Genomic DNA, 23,978 nt, shown 5'->3' with positions numbered 1-23,978 from the left:
CACGCCCCCTGCCCCCCCCAAGTCAAACACAACCCTGATGCAGCCCTCAATGAAATCGAGTTTGACACCCTTGGTCTAGCCAGAGAAATGAGGGCAGCTAGCCCTGTTGTACTGAACTCAATCCATCAACAGCAAGAACATTAACAAGGCAAAATTTGCCTGGTCCCAGATGGTAGAAGTAATGCTAGTTTATAACCTGTCAGAAAGCAATGCCCACATGTGTTTATTTAAAATGAACTGAAGAGATATTGCTTTCAAAAGCTTTCTCTGACTTCCTTTTTTCCTTTACAGCATCATTTTAAAAGAAACTGAATTAACATGCAAATCTGTGAATATATCCAAATGTGAGGAGAGCAAAAAGATAGATACCACCCATCAAAGAAGCTAAAAAATTCTGTTTAGCTTGTGATGAAGAATTGGCCAAGTATTAATTATATATTGCCACTTAGGTGGTGCTTGTACTCTGGCGTACCATTATACAATAAACAGGTACGTAAGATTTAGTTGGGATTCAGTGCTGAATTCTAATTAAGATCTAGAAAGCAGCAGTATCTAGCCTGTTGGCTTCCACAAGTTCCATTCATTTTCTTTAGCCTTGCCCCTCTTGGGAGACATTTCTCCTTAGTTTTCAACTGTTTCCTTAATACCAGTTGTCGAACAAGGGCAAATTCATGAGGTGGGGTGGGCTTTCTTCCCTATCTCCCTCCAGCAATTGCTGCTCAACTCTTCCATTTAAAATATCTAAATGGCAAGAACAGTGTAGGAAGACTGCATCAGCAGTTTCCTATGTTCTCATCTGAGTTTGAGACACTACTCTTTCTTAATATACATCATGGAAATCAAACTGAAAATAAAGAGAAATGGAAGTATATGTTACTCTGGAAGCAGAGCAACTATTCCCATCAATGTTTCTCTCATACTAAACCAGACACTTGGTTCCTCCGTAGTCTCCTTAATACCTGGAAACATTCCAGACCAGCATTTTTTTTTCTAACCCCAAAAAACCTCAAAACTAATTTGGCACCTTCCGTATGTTCCTATTTCCATATTCCAGTTAACACAACAGTCTCTTTAGGGTGCTATGGAGCACTAAGATACATTCCATCCAGTCTCCTGTTTCTTGCTTCCAACTGACATTCCAAAATCAAAATTCCTCAGTGATCACACAAGCTATTTGGGGTCCCTTCCTATTTATTTTTATGAATCTTGAAATTTACAAAACATATACTTTTGAATATCAAGAAATACAAAATATATACCAAGACCAAATACAGATAATGCTGATTTATTTCCAAATTAGAATAGAATAGAAGAATAGAATAACAGAGTTGGAAGGGGCCTTGGAGGTCTTCTTGTGCAATCCCCTGCTCAGGCAGGAAACCCTACACCACTTCAGACAAATGGTTCTCCAACATCTTCTTAAAAACTTCCAGTGTTGTAGCACTCACAACTTCTGGAGGCAATTTGTTCCACTGATTAATTGTTCTAACTGTCAGGAAATTTCTCCTTAGTTCTAGGTTGCTTCTCTCCTTGATTAGTTTCCACCCATTGCTTCTTGTCCTGCCCTCAGGTGTTTTGGAGAATAACTTGACTCCCTCTTCTTTGTGGCAGCCCCTGCGATACTGGAACACTGCTATCATGTCTCCCTTAGTCTTTCTTTTCATTAAACTAGACATACCCAGTTTCTACAACTGTTCTTCTTATGTTTTAGCCTCCAGTCTCCTAATCATTTTGTTGCTCTTCTCTGTACTCTTTCTAGAGTCTCAACATCTTTTTTACATCGTGGTGACCAAAACGGGATGCAGTATTCCAAGTGTGGCCTTACCAGGGCATTATAAAGTGGTTATTAACACTTCACGTGATCTTGATTCTGTCCCTCTGTTTATGCAACCTAGAACTGTAATGGCTTTTTTGGCAGCTGCTGCACACTGCTGGCTCACATTTAAATGGTTGTCCACTAAGATCCCTCTTACAGTTACTACTATTGAGCAAGGTGCCACATATACTGTACCTGTGCATTTTGTTCTTCTTGCCTAAATGTAGAACCTTACTTTTTTCACCACTGAATTTCATTTTGTTAGATAGCGCCCAATGTTGAAGTCTGTCAAGATCCTTCTGTATCTTAAGCCTATCTTCTGGAGTTCATAAATTCATAAATCCCTTGAGCTTCAGACATATGTTGAAGAAGACTGACCAGTTCTACCTGGTATTAGGAAGCAGGTGTGGTATAGTTTAAGGTGAGGTTGCAGCTATGTGAACAGTGTTTTCTAGTTTCTAACTTTTTTGCTTTTCATATATACTTAAATTCCTTTTTCACCCTGTGGATGGTAGTGTTTTCTTCAATCTTGGACCGTTTACCAAAGGCCTGGAGTTTGATGATTCTGTGAAGTATCTTAACTGTTTCTCGCACTGCACTCTTTTGGGCAGAAAGTTCTGAATGCTGATTCTGGAATCTGTTGGAGCCATTCGCCTAGCTTAGGAGCCCCAGTCCAAATGCTCATACCAATACAGAGATCATTTTGGTCTCTTCTTTCCACATGCTCTCTAATTCCTCCTTCAGACCCTGGTACTTTTCATTCTGCTGCTGTCACTTGGCCCTGCTACATCTATCGCTACCACCATCTTCTGCTCCTTATCTACTATCACAATGTTTTGGTTGCATCCAACGAAATAGTACATATAGAATTCCATCACATGCTAGACAAAATATAGTAACCCAAAGCGTAGACAAATTAATTCAGTAAGCATTTTTAATCTGAACTTCCACAATAATTCTGATAAGAATCCTAAAGCAAGAGTCACCGATCAAAAGGAGACATAAAATGCATAAGTTATACATAGAACTCATTATTACCTGAGTGACAGGATGATGTTTCTCCACCACAACAGAATTCATGGGGGGCGAAACACCCAAGACATCTAAGTTACTGCAAATACGATTCTTTGCTGAAAAATCTGAACGACCAGTAATTTTCGCAGTGACTGTCCTTCCAGGCTTTTGTTGAGCTGATGTTACCACCCTAGTCGTGGGCTATGGCAAACCAAATAAAAATCCTAATTATATAAGAAACACATAGCACTTCTCAAAGCAGTGTTAAATAATACGCTAGATTTTCCCTATCTTTGGCTAGGAAAAACTGAATATATAAGTTTTGGGTTCCTAACAGCATATTCTTATAACAATGGGGGAACATTCTTTCTATAGCAGGGGTGTCAAACTGGCGGCCCATGGGCCAGATGTGTCACGCACAGGCCACATCCACCCTAGCTCTGTGAAGGGGAAAACCGGCGTGAAATGTCATGTGACGGCAACATGATGCCGTAAGTTTGACCCCAGGGTTCTAGTCTTGATAATTGGAAATACAGTAGATTATGGTTTTGTATCATGACATGAGCATTTCTTCACAAAAAGGCAACTAGAAGATTCCATTGTAGCCTACAAGCTTTACTTCTATGTAAACAAAAACCCTTAATTATTAGTGCTGCAGAAGTGTTGTTTTTGAAAATTGTTGAGCTAGAAAGGAAACCCTGGGGACAATAGCCTTATGAAAGCTTCTGGTGCTCTCTTCACCAAAAATAAATATTTCAGAGACATTCACTCCTTCAAGGTCCTTTTCCTTATCATTCTTTGCAGCAGTTCATTGATCTCGTTTCTTGTCTAGAATTTCACTTTTGAGAGATTCCAAATATTTCATAGAAAGGACAGCATTAAATCATTTCATAATCACTGATTACCTGATAATACAAGGAAACTCTTATCGAGTCAACACCAGGGATTCAAAAACAGGCATTTTTTTGTCTTCCCCTATTGCAAGAACTGACTGACTGAGAAAAACGGACACACTCTATAGGTTATCCTTCACCTATGATCACTCATTCAGACTGAAGTTAAGATGGCGCTGAGCAAATGGTGGTTAGTTCCAGCAATCCCAGCACCGCTCCATGGTCATGTGACCGCAATTTGGAGCTTAGTGACTGATTTGGACTTACAGCCAGTTGCAGTGAATCGCAATCACATAATCATTATTTGCAACCTTCTCTGCCAGCAAGCTGGCAGGGAAAGTCACAAGTTCCTGGAGTAAGTCTTCTCCACCTGTACATCTTCTTCCTCTATTCTCTGCTTTCATGCTGCACTGGCCATTCACACACACCCCACAACCATTCCCTGACCCGTGCTGCACTTTCCCCAAACCATGCCACACCTTTGTGTAACCTTGATTTGTTCCACAATCCCATGCATCCTTCCCAACCAACACTACACCCTGGCACATTCTCCCCACACCTCATGTTTGCTTTCTCCATCTGGCAGCAGCCATGAACCTGCCTACCTTGGATTTGCAACTTCCTGCTGGCTTCCCCAATGACTTTGGTTGTGGAAAGCCGACAGGAAGTTGCCTTGCCTGACAACCATGGCATTCAGTTAACAACAACCAGGACTGCAGAGATTGCTGTAGTTTAGAGATGCAGTTGCTCATTATGACTGCATTGCTCAGCAATGGAAATTCCGGTCCCAATTGCTATCATATGCCAAGGACCACAGGAATGGTCACTTAGTACTTTCACACACTTGAATTTATCCTCAACTTTGATTGAAAAATAAAAATGAATTATTACATTTTAATTAAACTTGTAGCTTCCAGATACAATTATATATATATTGAAGTTCCAGTTCCAATGACTTCTATAGAAAAATTTCCCATTAATCATGCGGAGAACAAAATAGTTTTTAAAAAATTAAAGTAATGTTGATGTTTTTTTTTGTTTACCAGTTTTGAAATGCAGATTGTGCCTGATCCTGTTGCAGCACCGCAGGCAGTTAATGCAGCAGCAGAGTCTAATCTGGTTTGAGATGTTACTGCATGGCCTTGGTGAGAAGAAAACTGCAAAACAGCAGGGAAAAAATTGCAATAGTCTGATTTAGATTAAATAGATACCACCTATTTCCTAATTCAAAATATTAATATAAACATATTGTCTTGATTTTCAGGCCCAATAGCTCTGTAATGTTGATAAACTTATCCTCATTTATTAAACTGTCTTAAGATTCAGTTCAATGGAATTCAAATCTGCTACTGATCAAGGCTGTGTTAAATGACAGCTTACCAGGTCTTCTGCAGCAGCAGACCCTGCTGTTGTCGGAGCAAAATGGGGTGGTGGTTGTGGTAGTGAGGATGTAGATGGCATAGGCTGAAATGAAGAAAATTTTGCTGTAGGTCCACCAGTGCCAGCACCAGATTCTGCTCTTTTTTCTGGTAGATCAACTACTATAAACAAATTAACAAACATTCAGAACTTAACAAAATAACAAAGAGATAAATATTGCTAATATTTAGATAGTATATATCTATTTTTGTTATATAATTATATTTCCAAAACTGGAAAGTGCAGAGTTGTATAAACTTTTAAAAGGCTGTATAATTTTTACTTCCCGATACAGAGACTTACAGAAATTATCAGCCCTATTTGTTGCCATCTTAATTTAAAAATAGCCCTACAATATTTATTCAGTATGGTGTGGTGGCTGTCTGTCTTAAAATTATCTATTACCTTTGTACATGATAGTTTATTCAGATAAGTTCTAAGGTTTAATAGGTAACCTTACTAGGTCTTTGCCAACAAAGACCATAATCTAAATTCAATATAGGGGAATAAGAGATATAATAAGAGTTACCCTGTGGTAAGGTGGTAAGATTGGTTGGTCTGTAAATTTAAAAATAAATAAATAAATAAATAAATAAATAAATATATATATATATATATATATATATATATATATATATATATATATATATATATATATATATAGCACGAAGCCAAGAACACCAGCCTGAAGATGACGAATGAGACTTCGTCGAAACGTTGCCAAGAAACCTCCAATTTTACGCGGGAGAAAACCCGAATAACCAAAGACCTACATACAAACACCCGCGAAAACCTCAGAAAACATATATATATTATTCCCTGATCCAGTATAGTTGGAAGCTAATCAAGTCCAAATAGTTTTTAAATGTATACTGCTCAAAAAAATAAAGGGAACACAAGCAGAAGACATCCGAGATCTGAATGAATGAAATAGCCTTATTAAATACTTTGTTGGTTACATACAGTAGTTTTGTGTTCCCTTTAGTTGTCTGAGCAGTGTATAAACTACTGTATGTAAAGAACAAAGTATTTAATAAGGCTATTTCATTCATTCAGATCTCGGATGTCTTCTGCTTGTGTTCCCTTTATTTTTTTGAGCAGTGTATATTTAAGTTGAAAAACTCATTTTCCTACCATCTATGTTGAGGGGTTTGGGCACAAATTATAAAGACATTTTAATTTACCCTGTAGACTGGATGTTAGAGAAAACAAAACAATATCTGTGTGTATTTGTGATGCATTTCCCCCTCCCTTTTGTCATTATGTTTTTAATTTTGTCATTTTTGACGCACAATGTGTTCTTCACATACACAAATATACACAATTTTAAAGGAGCAGCTGTTGGGGCAGGAGGGAACTGATTTGGCCTAAAGGTAAGAGACAGGTTTTGTTTCATGGAGAAGTAGATAAGATTTAAGGTTCAACACAACATCTTTCCAGGCGAGATAAATTTAAGATTAAAAAGAAAGAATGGCTATTCCTAAGAGTGGAAAACTATTATGTAGGAAGGACTGTAAAGACATAAATCACATACATGTTTTATAAAGATGTTATCCAACTTATTGCAGTACAGGTAATCCTTGATTTATGACCACAATTGAGCCCAAAATTTATGTTAAGCGATACATTTATTAAGTGAGTTTTGCCCCGTTTTACAATCTTTCTTGCCACAGTTGTTAAGTAAATCACTGCAGTTGTTCAGTTAATAACTGAAGTTTATTAAATGAATCTGGCTTCCCCATTGACTTTGCTTGTCAGAAGGTTGCAAAAGTTGAGCACACTTATGACACTGCAACTGTTATACGTACAAACCAGTTGCCAAGCATCCGAATTTTGATCACATGACCATTGGATGCTGCAATGGTCAGAACTGTGACAAACGATCAGAAGTCACTTTTTTCAGTGCCATTCTAACTTTGGATACTAAATGGACTGTTGTAAATCAAGGATTATCTGTAATAAGACACTTAAAGACTATCAGACCCAAGTAAATTCAAAAGACACAGTGGCTTATAGCATTGCCAAATTAATATTAGCAAACATTAACATTGCAAAATTACAATGTGTAATGTTGTAAGCCAGCCAGAGCTGTGTATGAATTGGGCAGCCATATAAATCTGTTCAATAAATTAATAAATAAATAATAAAATAAGATTAAGGACAAAATTTGAGGAGCCTGGTGTCGCAGGAGACTAAAGCACTGTTATTAACATCAAGCTGTCTGCAATTACTGTAAATTCAAATCTCACCAGGCTCAAGGTTGACTCAGCCTTCCATCCTTTCTAAGGTAGGTAAAATGAGGACCCATAAGCTGACTTTGTATAAATATACAAAAGTATGAAGGCTATTGCTTAACGCATTGTAAGCTGCCCTGAGTCTATGGAGAAGGGTGGCATATAAATCAATTTTTTTTAAAAAAAATACATAGTCTGATCTTAATGGTTCATGCAAATCAGCCAAGCTTCCAGAGGATTATTTCCTCAAAAGCTTTATTTTACTCCATGCTCCAACAATTAGAAATCCAGGGTTAAACTATATGTAGCAAATATTAGCATTTCAGTCCCATAGGGTTCTTTGAAATTTATGGAGAGGAAGATAATCTCTTCAAGTTCTGTCTACAAAATGTTGTTTCCTCACAAGTAGGATGTCTGGTGGGAACAGCTGCCTCTCTTAAGGTATTTCTTAATTTTTCTGGCATCAATTATGGCATATGTACAAAGACACAGTGAAGTATGGGGCTGCTATCATTAATGAACAGCCTTGAGGCACAGACTTAATGAAAGCAGGAGTATCCATGTTCACAAATCTATACAAGTAGTCCTCGGCTTGTGACTGTTTGTTTAACAGTGGTTTGAAGCAGTGGTGAAATCCAAATTTTTTTACTACCGGTTCTGTGGGTGTGGTTTGGTGGGCGTGGTGTGGCTTGGTGAGTGTGGCAGAGAAAGGATACTGCAAAATCCCCATTCCCTCCCCACTCTGGGGCCAGCCAGAGATGGTATTTGCCGGTTCTCCGAACTACTCAAACTTTTTGCTACTGGTTCTCCAGAACTTGTCAGAACCTGCTGGATTTCATCCCTGATTTGAAGTCATGATGGCCTCGGAAAAAGTGACTTATGACCTGTCTTCAAAATTGCAACCCTATGACAATCTTGTGATGCTTGGCAAACAGCTTGTATTTCTGAGGGCTGCAATGTCTTATGTGACTGTGAATTGACAAGCAAATCAATTGGGGGAGCGGGATTTGTTCAACAAGTGTGTGATCCACTTAATGACCATGTGATTCCGGTCACGTGGTGATTTGTTTAACTATCACATAGCTTAGTGACAAAAATTCAGTCCCAGTTGTGGTCTTTAAATTGAAGACTACCTATATACATCTGCGGGATTCTTGCCATTGAATGTTATGAAGTATTAGAGTGCCACTTTGTGGTCAATTAATTATTTCAGGTTTTAGAAAAAGCCTTCCCTTAGGAAGAGAAATAATAAAAGAAAAGCACTGATTCACATTATGGGCTCCAATATAAGCCATTCTGAGCTTGATCCCACCCAGTTCCAAGCCTGGGGCTGGGTGGGATCAAGCTCAGGGAGGGAAGTGACTGCCTCCAAATTCCCCATCTGCCTATTGCCACTCCCAGCTCTGCCTCTTTGGTCAACCTGCATTCTGCCTTGCAGGCAGCAACTCCCAAGCTATGTGGCTCTGGGGCTGCTTGCCACACCCCTCAGGAAGCTGCAGCTGTCTTATTTATTTATTTGTCATATTTCTATGCCGCCCACTCTCCGAGGACTCTGGGCGGCTTACACCAAAGATAGTATACTAAATAGCATATTGCCCCCAACAATCTGGGTCCTCATTTTACCCACCTCGGAAGGATGGAAGGCTGAGTCAACCTTGAGCCAATCTCAGCGGAAGGCTGAGTCAACCTTCCGCTGATCTGCTGAACTAGCAGTCAGCTGAAGTAGCTGCAGTACTGCACTCTCACCACTGCGCCACCTCAGCTCTCTTAGCTCAGTCCCAGTTACCCTGGCCACCCCTATACTCTAGACCCCTGCATTCCACCAGCCCAGCTGACCTTTACCATCTTCTTGCTCCTGCTGCTGACGAAACATGTTCGATCTGGCTGATGGGCCAGGCTGAAGCTGACTTCGCACTGCAAAAAAGAGAAGCTAAAAGCAGCCCGAGCCTCAGTGCTTTTTTGCCACCCTACACTTTTAAGACCCCTGCAGCCCTGCGTTCCATCGGCCCAGCTGACCTTCACCGTCTACTGGCTCCTGCTGCTGCTGAAATATGCTTGATCTAACTGATGGGACAGGCTGAAGCTGATTTCGCGCTGCAAAAAATAAAATAAAAGCTAAAACCAGCCTAGGAGCTTCAGTGCACCAAAAGACATTTTTGCCACCAAGATCCCTGCAGCCCTGCGTTCCATCAACCTAGCTGACCTTCACCGTTTACTTGCTCCTGTTGCTGACGAAACATGTTTGGTCTGGTTGATGGGACAGGATGAAGCGGATTTCTCACTGCAAAAAAGAAAAGAAAAGCAGCCTATGAGCCTCAGGGCACCAAATCACTTTTTTGCCACCCTTCACTCCAAGACCCCTGCAGCCTTGCGTCCCATCAATCCAGCTGACCTTCCCCATCTTCTTGCTCCTGCTGCTGACGAAACACGATCGATCTGTTTGATGGGACAGGATGAAGCTGATTTCGCGCTGCAGAAAAGAAAAGCAAGGCGAAAAGCAGCCCATGAACCTCAGTGCACCAAAACACTTTTTTGGTCACCCTACGATCCAAGATCCCTGCAGCCCTGGTTTCATCAGCCCAGCTGACCTTCACCGTCTACTACTTGCTCCTGCTGCTGCTGCTGCTGCTGAAATATGCTTGATCTAACTGATGGGCCAGGCTGAAGCTGATTTCGCGCTGCAAAAAATAAAATAAAAGCTAAAACCAGCATTAGGAGCTTCAGTGCACCAAAACACCTTTTTGCCACCCTACACTCAAGACCCCTGCAGCCTTGTGTTCCATCAAGCTAGCTGACCTTCACCATTTTCTTGCTCCTGCTGCTGATGAAACATGCTCGGTCTGTTTGATGGGCCAGGATGAAGCGGATTTCTCACTGTAAAAAGTAAAAGAAAAACTAAAACTAACCTAGGAGCCTGATTTATACTAAAATACTTTTTTTTTTTTGCTATCCTACACTCCAAGACCTCTGCAGCCCTGAGTTCCATCAGCCCAGCTGACCTTCACCATTTACTTGCTCCTGCTGCTGACGAAACATGCTTGATCTGGTTGATGGGCCTGGATGAAGCGGATTTCTCACTGCAAACAAGAAAAAAAAAAGTGTGAGCCTCAGTGCACCAAAGTGCTTTTTTTGCCACTTTGCACTTGAAGACCCCTGTGTTCCATCAGCCCAGCTGACCGTCATCGTTTAATTGCTCCTGCTGCTGACGAAACATGCTTGATCTGGTTGACAGGCCAGGCTGACTTCGCACTACAAAAATAAAAATAAAAAATAGGCTAAAAACAGCCCCTGAGCCTCAGTGCACCAAAGCGGTTTTTTTGCCATCCTATACTTTAACATCCCTGCAGCCCTTCATTCCATCAGTCCAGCTGACCTTCACTGTTTACTTGCTCCTGCTGCTGACGAAATATGCTTGATCTAACTGATGGGCCAGGCTGAAGCTGGCTTCGCACTGCAAAAAAAGAAAAGAAAAGCTAAAAGCAGCCCCTGAGCCTCAGTGCACCAAAACACTCTTTTACACCATGCTGGGCCTGGCTGCTGGGCCAGGTGGGCGTTGGTTTCACATTTCAAAATAGGAAAGGGGGGGCGGGGAAAGCTAAAAGCACCCCTAAGCCACAATGCGCCAAGTGTTCAGTTCTTGAAGGAGAAAGTCAGAAAGTATTTAGAATTATGCTGACAGCATAATAAACTCGGTCGCAAATCTATGAAAAAAATTCAATATACTTGAAAAGAATGTAATTCCTCTGAAACTGAGGGAAACACTTTTTTTTCTTTCAAGGAAGCGAAAGGTGATAAAATGGTTGAAAAAAGGGGACAAAGTATTGATTTGGTCTCTCATTATTATTTGTGGAAGTTATAATTCTCTACAGATATATCCCATGAAAATTTTAAAATCCATTTATTTCTAGCACAAAAGTGAAACTTAGAATATACCTTATATATTTCTATTTCTTTCACTGGCCCTCTTAACCCTAAGACATCACTGTTAATCCTCCATAAAAGTACAGTACTTTTATGGTTAGAAAACCTGAAAAATTTACATCAGTTCAGTCTTTCCAACTTGCTGAGGAATTCTGGGACACTGTTGGGTTAGAACATTGTTGTCCTATCACAGTGATGATTAACCTTTTCGGCACCGAGTGCTGAAACTGGAGCACACACACCAGAGCGCCAGAACTCGGAAGAGAGCAGCTGGCCAGTGCGCATGCGTGCTGGACCAGCTGTCCGGCGCGTATGCACGTGATAGAACCAGGAAGAGCAGCTGGCCACACATGCCCACAGAGAGGGCTCTGTGTGCCACCTTTGGCAGGCGTACCATAGGTTCACCATCATGGTCCTATCACATCTGAAGTGCATCACATTAGAGAAATCAGCAAAGATTACTCGTTGACATAAGACCAGCATGCTAACAATCTTTCATTCTCCTCATAATACTAACCCTGGTCAAGTTTGAAATCTTTGCCCTGAAACATGCTCATTGCCTCTAAATTCAGTGCACAGACACCCCGCATGAAAGCCTTCTTCATGGCATCTTCATAATCTTGTCTTTGGTTCTGGAGTTCAATAATTTCAGATCTGGCTTCCTCAAGTGCACTATTTACCTAAACCAAGAAATAAAAAAAATTAATTAATGACAATCACAGAATCTATTTGATAAAAGATTGAGGTGAGGGAAAATTGCAGTTAATTGGGGCTCCTTTAAATAAAAGAAAGAAGTAAAATGGAATCAGTACTGAGTTACAATAAATGTTTGTTTCTTGACTGCTGTAAGGGAAGGGTACAATATTCAATGTTTTAAAAAAAGATGAGACACTCTGTATATTACAGAAATGGTGTGACTACAATGGTAAATGGGATGAGTTCAAGCAGAATGTCTCCTTCCCAAAACAGTATACACTTTCCCACTTGGGGATGAGGCTCAGTCTTGCATTCAAAAGGAAACCAGAAGTTTGGGCTGCTTACTGTTTCCTTGTCCTTTTGCTGTACTTTATGAAGCAGATAATCAGAATGTCACCTTTGCCTACAATAACCCTATTTAAATTTTCCTGGAAGAAAATCCTATGGGTCCTTTCTCCTAAAGTGAAATATTGTCAAAACCAATTTTTGTCTAATTTAGATAACACCCTTGAGTGCTATCATATCAGACTTTTTTCCTCAAGGCTAAACATTCTCAAATATTCCAAACTCCTTACCGTTTGAAGTTTGGCTTCATACTCATTGGTGACCGCGGCACGCATAGATTCCACACTTGTCTGAACAGCCTTTTCCATGATTTCTTTCCATTTTGCATTAAAGCGGGATCGCCAAATCGCCCAGGCTTTCCTCAACAAGCCTAATTTATACAGCCGATCAGCCAGTTTATTTGCGTACAACTGGAAAGGAATGTCAGCAAAGCAGGTCTGAGTATCACTACACTTTATTTAACTCTTCCCAAAACAGGACTCTACCTATGCTATAGTTGTACCATACCAGAATTTGATGAAGAAGATAAAAAGTATTAGGTATGTACTGCAGTATCTGTAAAGCATTTTTATACTGTATAAACTATAATACAATTATAAAAAAACCCTAACTTTCAGCATGAAATCAAACAAAAACTTGAATTGACATTGGACATGTTAAAATTCAGATCTTATGCTTTGTTGGCATTACAAACCAGAAAGGATGAATAATGTTGTAACATTTTTTAGGTTCATGGGATGATTGTAACAATTCTAAACAGCCATAACATGATCCTAAAGTGCAAAACATCATTTTTAGACTGAATGCAAATGCAGTTTACTGTGACAGATTATTTATAGAAAAGAGGACGAAGGATTCCACATTGAACTGTTAATTTGATCAGTTTTTTTAAAATAAAGTTTTTCAAATGGGATTTTTAAAAAAATCTTGATTAACATGAGCAAATCCATATATACCTCTTCTCTGGCCTTTTGTTTGCCCAAAAAATGCTGAAGTCGCCATTTTGTGAATTTTTTCATTAACTCTATCCTGTCCTTTTGTTTCTCAATTGCATGTGTTAGATTTGCAATTACCTGAACAAAAAGAAATTAGAAAATGCATAAAGAACATTAACTATGCAATTAATTCATTTGAACTTGGTCATTAAAATTAAGCAAATAGACAAGGGATGGAGAAATATTGCTCTCCAAACAATGATTTGCTGCAAAGGCAATTCTTAACAGCAACCAATAAGGAAAATGAAGACCATGTAAAAAATTCATCCTGTAAATTAGAACTTGTTACCTCATCCTTTCTCCCTAAGGAAATCTCGTATGTATGTAGCAATTCCTTCAAGTTCTCCATCTGATTAGTCAATTGTCTCACATCGGCTGCATGCTTTTCTCTTTCTTGTCTCATCTCTAAGGTATGATGTTCAATAAAATGAAGTTTCCATTTCCTCAGCTCAGTCAAAACATTAGTCTTAAAAGAAGTGAAGGAGTTGTTTAGTAGAGAAATAAAGATCAGACTGAGTTTTCAAAGGCTGTCTGAGCTTTTAAAGGCTAAGGACACTAGTAGTTTTTTTTTTTTAGTAAAACATAGAACTGTTTAAAGTGTTACACTTGAAATTTTGAGAAACTTTCCACAACAGATATTAATGATCAATGGTATCCTAAGGAATATGCAAGAAACAAAAGAAGTATATAGTACTTTGCCTTCCTCTGGCAACTGGTTTGTGAGGAAAGTATTCAAATAAAATATTTAGATCCCAAAACAAGATGAATGACAATTAAGTAGCAACATTCTTTAAAATAATTCTTTTGCATAATTGTCTGCTGCTTTAGTTAAAAAAAAAGAATAGCCTGAAAAATCTGATAGGTTAAATAAAATATCCTTTTCTGAAAATAGAAAGTAATTGTTTTTAAGCAAGATGCAGCTAGGGTTTAGATGGGAATATTATACACAGCAATAAATTAATAAAGTATTTTGGGATTTTCTTCAAGGATGGAAATATCCACTTTAAAAAGTTGAGATTATTTTTAAAAATTCTAGTACAAAAACATGTTATTTGAAAACTTGTCATATCCTATGTATATATTTGTTATAGTAGAAGGGAGATTTCGAATTCTCATTCAATGGCATTTTTCTAATACCTGCAAAATAAAGATATTAAAACCATTTTATCTCCTAGAACAAAGTTATAAACCACATCCAAAATTAAAACTTTTTAGCAACTGGCCTAGAGATTGGCTTCTCTGAGATGGAAATTCCTTCACTACCCTGTTTCCCCTAAAATAAGACATCCCCTGATAATAAGCCCAATTGGGCTTTTGAGCGCATGCACTAAAATAAGCCCCCCCGAAAATAAGCCCTCCCCAAAAATATTTAAACATATGCGCAGTTGGTCCCAGCCATTTCCTCTGGTTAGGTTTAGGGAGACAGAGCTGGAAATCAGGTCAGATGGCAAGAGGAGCCCCATCTTACTCCATGTACCGCAAAATAATAAGACATCCCCGAAAATAAGGCCAAGCGCTTATTTCTGGGTTCAAAAGAATATAAGACCGCATCTTATTTTCGGGAAAACATGGTAGTTACCTCTGGCCAAAGTTAATTGAAAGGAACTACTCTTCTAAATTAAAAAAAAAGTTTGAACTTTGGCATAAAAAACATATGGCAAAAATTTGAAATGCAATAATTTTATTATAGGGGAGTACATACAAAGTACATACGAAGAGCCAGTTTGGTATAGTGGTTAAGGCATGAGATTAAAAACCAGGAGACTCTGAGTTTTAGTTTTGCCTTAAACACAAAGCCAGTTGTGTGACCTTGGGCGAGTCACTCTCTCTCAGCCCCAGAAGAAATGGCAAACTATTTTTAAAAATTTGCCAAGAAACTCAGGAAGTTGCCAGAATTCAACACTGATTCAGGGATGTATACACACACAAAGTACAAATAAGTCAGTTCCAAGAAGATAGGCCTCTGAAGTCTTATGTTTGGAATGACCAACAGCTGCATTGAGTTAGGGAAGTGTTTGTTAATAGATAGCAGGATCGCTGTCTGAAATAATATATCTTGACTCAAAGCAGTTTTCAAAGTTATCCATAACCTAATTAGCAAGCTAAATTAAAATCAACTGGATGAAATAACTAGCAACTACATTTCTGGCTCAAAAATCATGTTCAAAGAGTGCATTATTTATTTTATCAACCGAAATATAAGTGAATGTCATCACTGGAAGTAATAGTGTGCTTTCATGAAATCCCACTTCAAGTATTATGACTGGTTCCAGGCACTGCACTTTTTAAAGGAGAGAAAAATTGGAAAGGTATAGAGTAACTGTAGCAGGGTAATATATTTTATGAAAAAAGATTGAGGGGCCTAGTATGTTTAGCCTTGGAATAAAGCAGCTGTAGGGAGATACAACTGCACTCTTTAAATATCTGAAAGAAAGCAGGTGGAAAAGAAAATAAATACACGTTCTGTCTTATTCCAGAATCCTGGGCACAAGTTATGAATTTAAATTATGGGAAGAAAGGTTCCAAGTTACAAAATACTTCTTTACAGTAAGAATAGTAACCACTATGTGCTTTCTATTTCATAGTTGCTACACATTACTATATCAAATTCAAAGCAAGGTGAAATTCAATTTATTAGAAGAAAGATATTTTATGTTTAAAGTACGGATTCACTGTACATATTTATTTAAATTTATGTTATCTTCTGTAGAGATTCAGATCGTATATGTAATAAAGTTACTTTAAGTTACTTTAATGTAACTTAAAATGAAAGCATTTTAAGCCATTTGAATTCCAAAAGTAACAAGGAAGGGCACAGGGCCTTTTTAGCCACCTGACATCCAAGCCGTTTAAGAACAGCTTAGATAAGTGATGGCTAACCTTTTCCGGACCAAGTGCCCAAAGCACGTGACTACGCACACGAACACCCAAAATGCAATGCACGTGCGCCCCCATGCATGCGCCTTGCATGCGTGCACCCCCTGCATGCACCCTGCTCCCTGTCAATGCGTGCGCCCCCTGCATGCGCCCCACCCACTCCGCATATGAGCCCTGCCCCCCGCACATGCGTGGCAGAGACCTGAAAACCAGCTAGCTGGCAGGAGGCGAGCGCGTATGCGCAACGGAGCTCAGCTGGGGCGACTGCTCACATGCCCACAGAGAGGGTGCTGTGTGCCACTTCTGGCACGCGTGCCATAGGTTCACCATCACGGGCTTAGAATCAACGATTTTGCACACAACTGCAATGGATGGAGAAATGGTATGTTGCTTCTCCCTCCTTGTTCTATACCTTGTACAGCTTGAATTATTATTTTGCGGTTTTGAAAAAAGAATCAGATTGTGATCAATCATATGAGATCTCAGCTACATTTATACCCATGTCCTTTTTTCGCTAGCTTTAAATTTAAACATAATTATATTAACTTTGATTTTTTAAAGATTTATTTTTATATATACACACAATGGCATAGTCACATAGTCAAAGGAGACTTCTTTGAGGGTATAATATTCCAGAACAAAGACTAAGGAAAATAAGATACAATGAACCAGGTTATCCATAGCAGAATTTAACATATAGTACACAAATTACCTACTTTAAGGCTGCCACTCCACAGATCAAGAATGCTCTCTATGTGGGTCACTCTATCATCTGAAAGGCTCATGTCAGTTACGTATGTCCCTTGAAGATCTCTTTGACTAGATGAGGACCCTGGTGAACAAGTTTCTTCTGAACGGATTGGGCAAAGTCCTTCCATGTCCATATGAGCTGACTCCTTTACTGCCGCTGAAACTTTAAAAACAGAAAACCAACTATGTCACTAATATTGTATTACTGTACTAGATTTTGCTGAATTTGCAGAGTATCAATTGAAAACAAAAGTAGGTAGAAAATTCAATGCTTCTGCAAAAGCCCAATGCTATCTTGTGGCTTCTTACTGACTTAAGCTACAACAAATTTGCTAATCTTTAATGGTCTAAAAATATCCTTTTTGCTATAACAGACTTTAACACAAATTTTAAATTACTCTTTTTAAAAAAAGTAATACATTTTAACATCTGGCAGTTTTGATACACATCTTTTTTGTTTTATGTTCTCTCTTTAAATATATGATTTGTGTTGGGTAAGAGAAATATCTTTTAAATTCTACCATAAAGGTAAGCAACAATAATATGTGTATATTTATCTAATATCAATATCTAAGGGGCTGCCACAAAGAAGAGGGGGTCAACCTATTCTCCAAAGCATCTGAAGGCAGGACAAGAAGCAATAGATGGAAACTAATCAAGGAGAGAACATACCTAGAATTAAGGAGAAATTTCCATACAGTTAGAACAATTAATCAGTAGAACAACTTGCCTCCAGAAGCTGTGTGTGCTCCAATACTGGAGGTTTTTAAGAACAGATTGGACAACCATTTATCTGAAATGGTATGGGGCAATGATGGCAAACCTTTTTGCTGTTGCGTGCCAAAAGCGGGGAGAGGTTGCATGCATGGGTGCCCACACCCATAATTCAATGGGCACCCCCCCGCATGCGACCCCCCCCACTCCCTACACTTTTGGCAAGCGATGGCACGGTGGGCCCAGTAGGCCCGTTTTTCGGTCTCCTCAGGCTCCAGAGGCTTTCTAGAAGTCAGGGGAGGGCAAAAACGGCCTTCCCCACCCTTCCGGAGGCCTTCCAGAGGCTGGAAATGGCCTGTTTGCCGACTTCTGGTGGGACCAGAAGTCGGGAAACAGGATGTTTCCGGCCACCGGAGAACCTCCGGGAGTGGGAAGACTGTTTTCATCCTCCCCAGACTTCTAAAAAGCCTCTAGAACCTGGGGAGACCGAAAAACAGGCCTTCCCCACCCCCCCACCCCCGGAGGCCCTCCAGAGGCCGGAAACAGCCTGTTTCCCAACTTTCGGTGGGCCCAGGCCTGAAAATCAGCTGGCCGGCGTGCACATGCGTGCCGGAACTGAGCTAGGGCAACACTCACGTGCCCACCGATATGGCTCCGCGTGCCACCTATGGCATGCGTGCCATAGGTTCGCCATCACGGGTATAGGGTTTCCTGCCTGAACAGGGGATTGGACTAGAAGCTCTTCAAGGTCCTTTCTAACTCTTTCTGTTATTTACATGTGTGTTATGGAATAGAAAAGCTATATATGTAATAAGCTTCTTTAGTGTTACTTTTCCTTTCTTTCAAAAAGGGGAAGGAAATAAAATATTCTACTTATTTTTAAAAAGTAGCGGCAGCTGCATATTCATTAGAGAAGCTACTTTTGAATAAAAAGGGTTCCATATAATTAACTTAATAACTAGATAATAATTGTACATATTTACAAGTAAATACACTTGAAGACCATAGTGACTTGATTTAAGTGAGACAGTATGGTATAAGAGACATTCAGGTGTATATGGATACAAGCAGGTTATAACTATGGGGATTTATGTGTAAAAACCAAAAGAAATCACCACCAGATTAGGCTTATATATTAAACTAACGTAACTCTAAGGCTATCCTCCTTCTCATCCTAGTACTTATACCTTCTATTCTTGTTGTTCGACTAGATGCTGCAAGTTCTGGGGTTCTTCCATGGCACCTCCATTTCACTCCTGCTCTTTCATGCCTGTAGCCACTCATTCCTGGACTCTTTCCTATTTCAGATAAAAAAGACTGGCTATATTTAGACAGGCAGAATCAAATACACAGCTCTGCACTGTTCACACCACTGATCCGAAGTCTTCTATTTTAATATTAGTGATAGCAATTGGTAATACCTAACTGGACTATGCCACCTATCAATAGGTTAAAAAAATAAAAAAGAGAAGAGAAGCTAGCTATAAAAGAAATTCAATTCTAGGGAAACAGACGCACAGACTTTTATTACTTGCAGTCGGAGAGAAATACAGGCATGACTAGAAGCAAGACGTAGCAAGATTGCAATCAGGAAGCAATACTTCCATGAGGAAAGTGTCCCTTATTTTATCTACTACGTTTATATGAAATGGGTATACAAGATTATGTGATACATTTCTCATATGATTACTCTAAATCAACTAGTCTTTCCTGAATGGAGAATCTTTCTAATAGTATTTTGCAGTTTTAAAAAAGCCATTTGAAAGTGTGCCAGTTTATAGATAATAGTACTATCACAAGTTTGATAAAGTACTTCAGAAGAAGATCAAGCTTTAGGGCATATTCACTCAAACACAAGTGCTCCTTACTGGAATATCATCACCTTGCTAAGAAGCAATACAAAACAGACATACATGTGCCAGTGCTCCAATGTAGCTGCTGTAACCTTACAAATTTTGAGATTTGGTTAACTACGTTAATTAACACAGAGCAGGAAATTAAATTTCAGTGCTAAAACATTCAAATGCAAGATTTAACATTATGGCATACTTTATTCTGATTTTCCCCCATCAAGAAACAAAATTTGTTTTAAATATAATTATCCTTAAATCTAAATTCAAAGGAAGGTTTTTGATTAGTAACTAGAGCCACCTGTCAAAATGCACTGCATCTAATCCATAGACTGTTGTTTTATTCAATTTAATTTTTTTTGCAGATATCAACTTCTCTACGTGCTCAATCAACTAGAAGGTCCGCAATTTATGATTTACCTCATAAAATGAATAGTACCAGAGAAAATCAGGCAGCAAAACATGATGACATCACAATTTTCCAAGCCATTTTTAAAGGTAAAAACACCCTGAGATGTAAGGGCTTCCTAAAATTAAAAATATAGTTAGTTATAATGCAATCTACTTACCTAGCTGGGATCTTTTCAAAACTACCATTTTCTACTTTCATTCTTCTTTCAACCTGTCTACATTCCTCCTTTCTATTCTTAAAGCTTTTAATGGCCCTTCCTGTGCATACATTTGTGTGGGAGCACAAATGACATTTTATATTATAAATGCCTGATAAGGGAATATGGCTTTCCTTCTTAGGAACCTAATCTATCACTGATGGATAACACTATGCCATCCAGAATCATTCAAAAACATAAGAGACACCAAAATCAACAAGAGAATATCCTGTATGTCTGAATGTAACAACATACTTGGTCAATGCATTTTATGGTAAGCTATTTTGCATTCAAGCCTATCATTTCCAAAAACAAATACCCCAACTCCTATAATAAACACACATAGCAAACATGATAAATATAATGATTTTCTAGAGTTGGTCCTCTCAAAATATCCATTTTATTACTAAGACTTTCTGCCTTCCATTCACCATAGGCTACACAGCTTCATCTGTACTTAAGAGGGTTCAGTCCAAACTTCTCTGGACAAATATTTAACCAACAAAGACTGTGCTCAACCAAGAGAATGTTAATTAGTCCTCAACATCACCATTAAAGCAGAAAAGTATTGTTACCTCTAGTACTTGACAACTCTGCAGCTACCTCTCCAGAATACTTCAGGGAAGAGGAAATAGAGAAATTTTTGGCAGTATTTTGTCATAATAGGTTAGGATTTAAATATGAAGCTGATCAGTGCTAGCCTTGCAAAATACTGTTTTTCTCATTAGTGTCAAGACATCTTGACACTGTTCTTAGAATACTAAGAATTCTAGAATCTTCCCATTATTTGAATCTTAGCAGTTTCTGCAACATGCTATTAAGAAGCTGCATTTCAACAGCTATGTTAGTTCCCCATTCAGCACTCTATTCCTACAGTTTTTATATATGCAGTTATGTGGAACATTATTGTTAACTTGACATAATCTTAAGAGTTCTTTTCAAAAAAATGCAAATTTTTCTATTTTACTCATAATCATATTTTATATTAAGCACCAAATAAATGTGAGATTTCTGCAGACTCAATATGTAAAGGGGAGAAGAACTGGGAACAGTGAAAAATTTGGTACAATCTAGGAACTAGGTTTGTGTGGTCTGGCAAAAGATAGATTTCAATACCCCATTCAGTCATGAAAAGTTACAGGGTAACTTTGGGCCATCTGCCTTTTGTCATCCTAGACTCCCCATGGTTTTTTGCTTGGGTGGGATAAATGGTATCAAAAATTAAATTCCTTGAACAGAAAATGGGATAAAATATAATATACAATAATGTAAGAAAAAGCAACTACTTAGGTATAAGGGGGATTAAGGAGGACTAAGAGTTTGAGCTGGCCAAAATTTGTGGCAGCTATGTCCTTTCCCTTCCTACTTAATACAATCCTTTTATATACAGTATATTTAGACATGAATTCCCTTGTTCAAAGAACATTTGCTTCCATTAGATATGTAAATGAATGGATCCCTTTGTCACTAATTTCATACTGTGTCTCTACAGTCAGTCATAACCAATTCTTTGCTTTCCTTTTTAGCTTCAGATTAGGGGACTTGTTTTGGGTGCAGGCTGTGATTCCCTAATTATAAATGAACATCTGTAATCACCTTCCTACTATTTTACTAGTGGGAAAAACAATATTATTGCCAAGTCAAGACTTGTTTTCATAACAGATATATATGGCACTTAGAGTATAACAGCCAAAAAAGCTAACCTTCTGTGGATAAAAGACAGTTTCATAGTTCCAGAGAATTATGTTGGCACTAGTTGTGAGATGCCACAATCATTTTTAAATTGGGGATGTTTCACATTTTTAAAGTTTTTATCTAGATTTTTGTCAACCACCTAGAATGATTTAAGATGGGCAGCTGTATAAATCTGCAGAATAAGTAAATAACCATGCACGTAAATGTTTTTACAGAGGATAGGTTCCTTGGAGGAAGAGTTTTTCGTTAAGCTTAGTTTTTGTTACCTGGACAAACAAATAGGTTTTCTTTTTATGTAAATCTAAATTGTGAACCAAGAGCAGAAATTTGAATTCCAACCAGGGTCCAGGGCTACCATTATGCAGCTGGGTCAAACTGATGTTAAACATTATGTCCATTTGAAGTATATAGCAGATGTTACACAACCATATATGTGGAACAAACATTTTATTAAGGCCTACTGCATCTTAGATTCTATGCCAGTATGGACACTGAAAACTATTCTAACTTTGCCTTTTCTTTGCAAAATTGATAAAAAAAAACTGGTGTTATTTTAAACAAAGAGCGCCTACAAACATTAGAACTATAATGATGTAACATATTTTGAATGTCTTTAGATGAATTAAAGTAGTATTTAACATTTGAGAAAAGTAGATATTCATAGAACTGATACTTTTAGAAATGCCTCAAAAATGATTTGCTCGCTAAAAAACCATTGATTTATGCAAGTTACTAAATATCTATCTTTCATGTCAGTAAACTATTACATACGCACTATGATTCAATATGAAGACTTCTATATCTAGCTTAGCCAACAATACTTCCTCTAGGATATTTGAAAAAAATTCAGGACGTACACAAGCTGTCAAACTATGCCACTAAACCTATTTGAGGTAAATTTTACTATAAATTAACAAAGCATCTTAATTTGGATGTCTTAGTAAAGGAAAATTACAAATAATTGTATAGGGATCATAGAAATTGTGAGTATATTTCTATTGGAAAACAACGCTGCAATTAAGTTACAGAAAGGACTTACCTATAGTTGGGTGATAAAATAAAAAATATTTCAGAATAAATACCAGGACTCATCAAATTCCAATTTTCTGGTCTCGCCAAATCCTGAAGACCTTCAGTCAATCATCACAGATGAGACTGAACCAGATGAACCCAGGGCTTGATTTTGTTTAAGTTAACTTTCTATAGTTTTTTGCAGGTTTCACTAGTGGATAGATAGTTCAGGGTAATGGCTAGCTCAAAAGCATACATATAACTCTCAAGCAATAAACTACATAGTATAATCCACATACCAAAATAAATAAATAAATAAATGCCTTCAGCCTATTCAACTAGAAACCCTATTTTTGCCATGGATTTCCAATGTCTATGGAGATTCTCAGTCATCCAAGTCATGGTTGTCCCAAAGGTGCTTTTTCAAGAGGCAACTGTACTTTCTGGTCTTTCTCATCCAAGAAGCTTCTTCAGCTCTGGATGAGAAGCAAAACGTTTTCAAAGAAAAACCAGAAAGTCCAGTTGTTTCTTGAAAAAGCACCTTTGGGACATGGATTCTCAAATTTCAGCCTGGGTGGCCTTGCACCTTTGTTTATGAATAAGCCGGCCTTTATGCTTTGAAGAAAGCTCAGCTTCATATGTTACCTGCAGGTATCTGATGAACCTCCATGTGATCTGATTGTCGTAATCCACTTGGCTCAAATTTAGGGGTAACTACTGCATAACGAAGCAACTCTTCATATTCATCCTACAATAAAAAGATAAAAATATTTGTTGCTAAGTGAAAGTAAACATTTACCACATGAATGCATAATTCTTTACAGGTAGTTCTCAACTTATAATAAAACAATAATGTGATTTATTTATTCTAGGCTTAACCTTGTACAACCTACCATTACCTGTACTTTATCCTTTAGGTTGAATTCAGCTTTGGACTACAATTCTAGTCAATATTTATGAAGTTTTATTCAGCTTCAATTAAGATTAGGGAACACTTAAGGAGATTCCCCAGCATGAAAACTACATGAATGCTTTATTGTTATTTTTCCATGCTAAAATTCATGACAAAATAAGATCTCATCTCTTTCATCTTTTTGCTAACATAAAAACAGGTGTAGTCATGGATTCCATCATGATAGG

General features: G+C 38.3%; 1 protein-coding gene across 48 annotated transcripts in view; it reads right to left on the bottom strand.

Annotated features, from left to right (window-relative positions):
- POC5 (POC5 centriolar protein) overlaps positions 1 to 23,978 on the bottom strand; it is a 29,589-nt gene that overhangs the window by 1,561 nt on the left and 4,050 nt on the right. For 5 of the 48 annotated variants that reach the window (XM_034441106.3, XM_034441107.3, XM_034441105.3 and 2 more), the window contains 19 exons: positions 23,484 to 23,586; positions 18,862 to 18,972; positions 16,927 to 17,123; positions 13,623 to 13,799; positions 13,295 to 13,411; positions 12,569 to 12,748; positions 11,815 to 11,977; positions 10,750 to 10,827; positions 10,554 to 10,625; positions 10,376 to 10,453; positions 10,173 to 10,250; positions 9,965 to 10,054; positions 9,769 to 9,846; positions 9,580 to 9,657; positions 9,393 to 9,470; positions 9,213 to 9,290; positions 5,104 to 5,264; positions 4,767 to 4,880; positions 2,855 to 3,031 (listed from right to left, as the gene is read on the bottom strand). In XM_034441106.3, the coding sequence (XP_034296997.2) occupies positions 2,855 to 3,031; positions 4,767 to 4,880; positions 5,104 to 5,264; positions 9,213 to 9,290; positions 9,393 to 9,470; positions 9,580 to 9,657; positions 9,769 to 9,846; positions 9,965 to 10,054; positions 10,173 to 10,250; positions 10,376 to 10,453; positions 10,554 to 10,625; positions 10,750 to 10,827; positions 11,815 to 11,977; positions 12,569 to 12,748; positions 13,295 to 13,411; positions 13,623 to 13,799; positions 16,927 to 17,123; positions 18,862 to 18,972; positions 23,484 to 23,586 (2,208 nt within the window). Of the gene's footprint in view, positions 1 to 2,735; positions 3,032 to 4,766; positions 4,881 to 5,103; positions 5,265 to 9,212; positions 9,291 to 9,392; positions 9,471 to 9,579; positions 9,658 to 9,768; positions 9,847 to 9,964; positions 10,055 to 10,172; positions 10,251 to 10,375; positions 10,454 to 10,553; positions 10,626 to 10,749; positions 10,828 to 11,814; positions 11,978 to 12,568; positions 12,749 to 13,294; positions 13,412 to 13,622; positions 13,800 to 16,926; positions 17,124 to 18,861; positions 18,973 to 19,944; positions 20,052 to 20,707; positions 20,895 to 23,483; positions 23,587 to 23,978 lie in introns of those variants that run through there. The other 43 variants (XM_060690653.2, XM_087885784.1, XM_087885783.1 and 40 more) reach the window with 27 other exon arrangements.

Source organism: Pantherophis guttatus, chromosome 2 (genome assembly GCF_059756535.1).
Source record: "Pantherophis guttatus breed Tessera chromosome 2, ASM5975653v1, whole genome shotgun sequence".
NCBI lineage: Eukaryota > Metazoa > Chordata > Lepidosauria > Squamata > Colubridae > Pantherophis > Pantherophis guttatus.
Note: the sequence above shows the minus strand (reverse complement) of the source record. Positions and strands in the feature narration are given on the sequence as shown.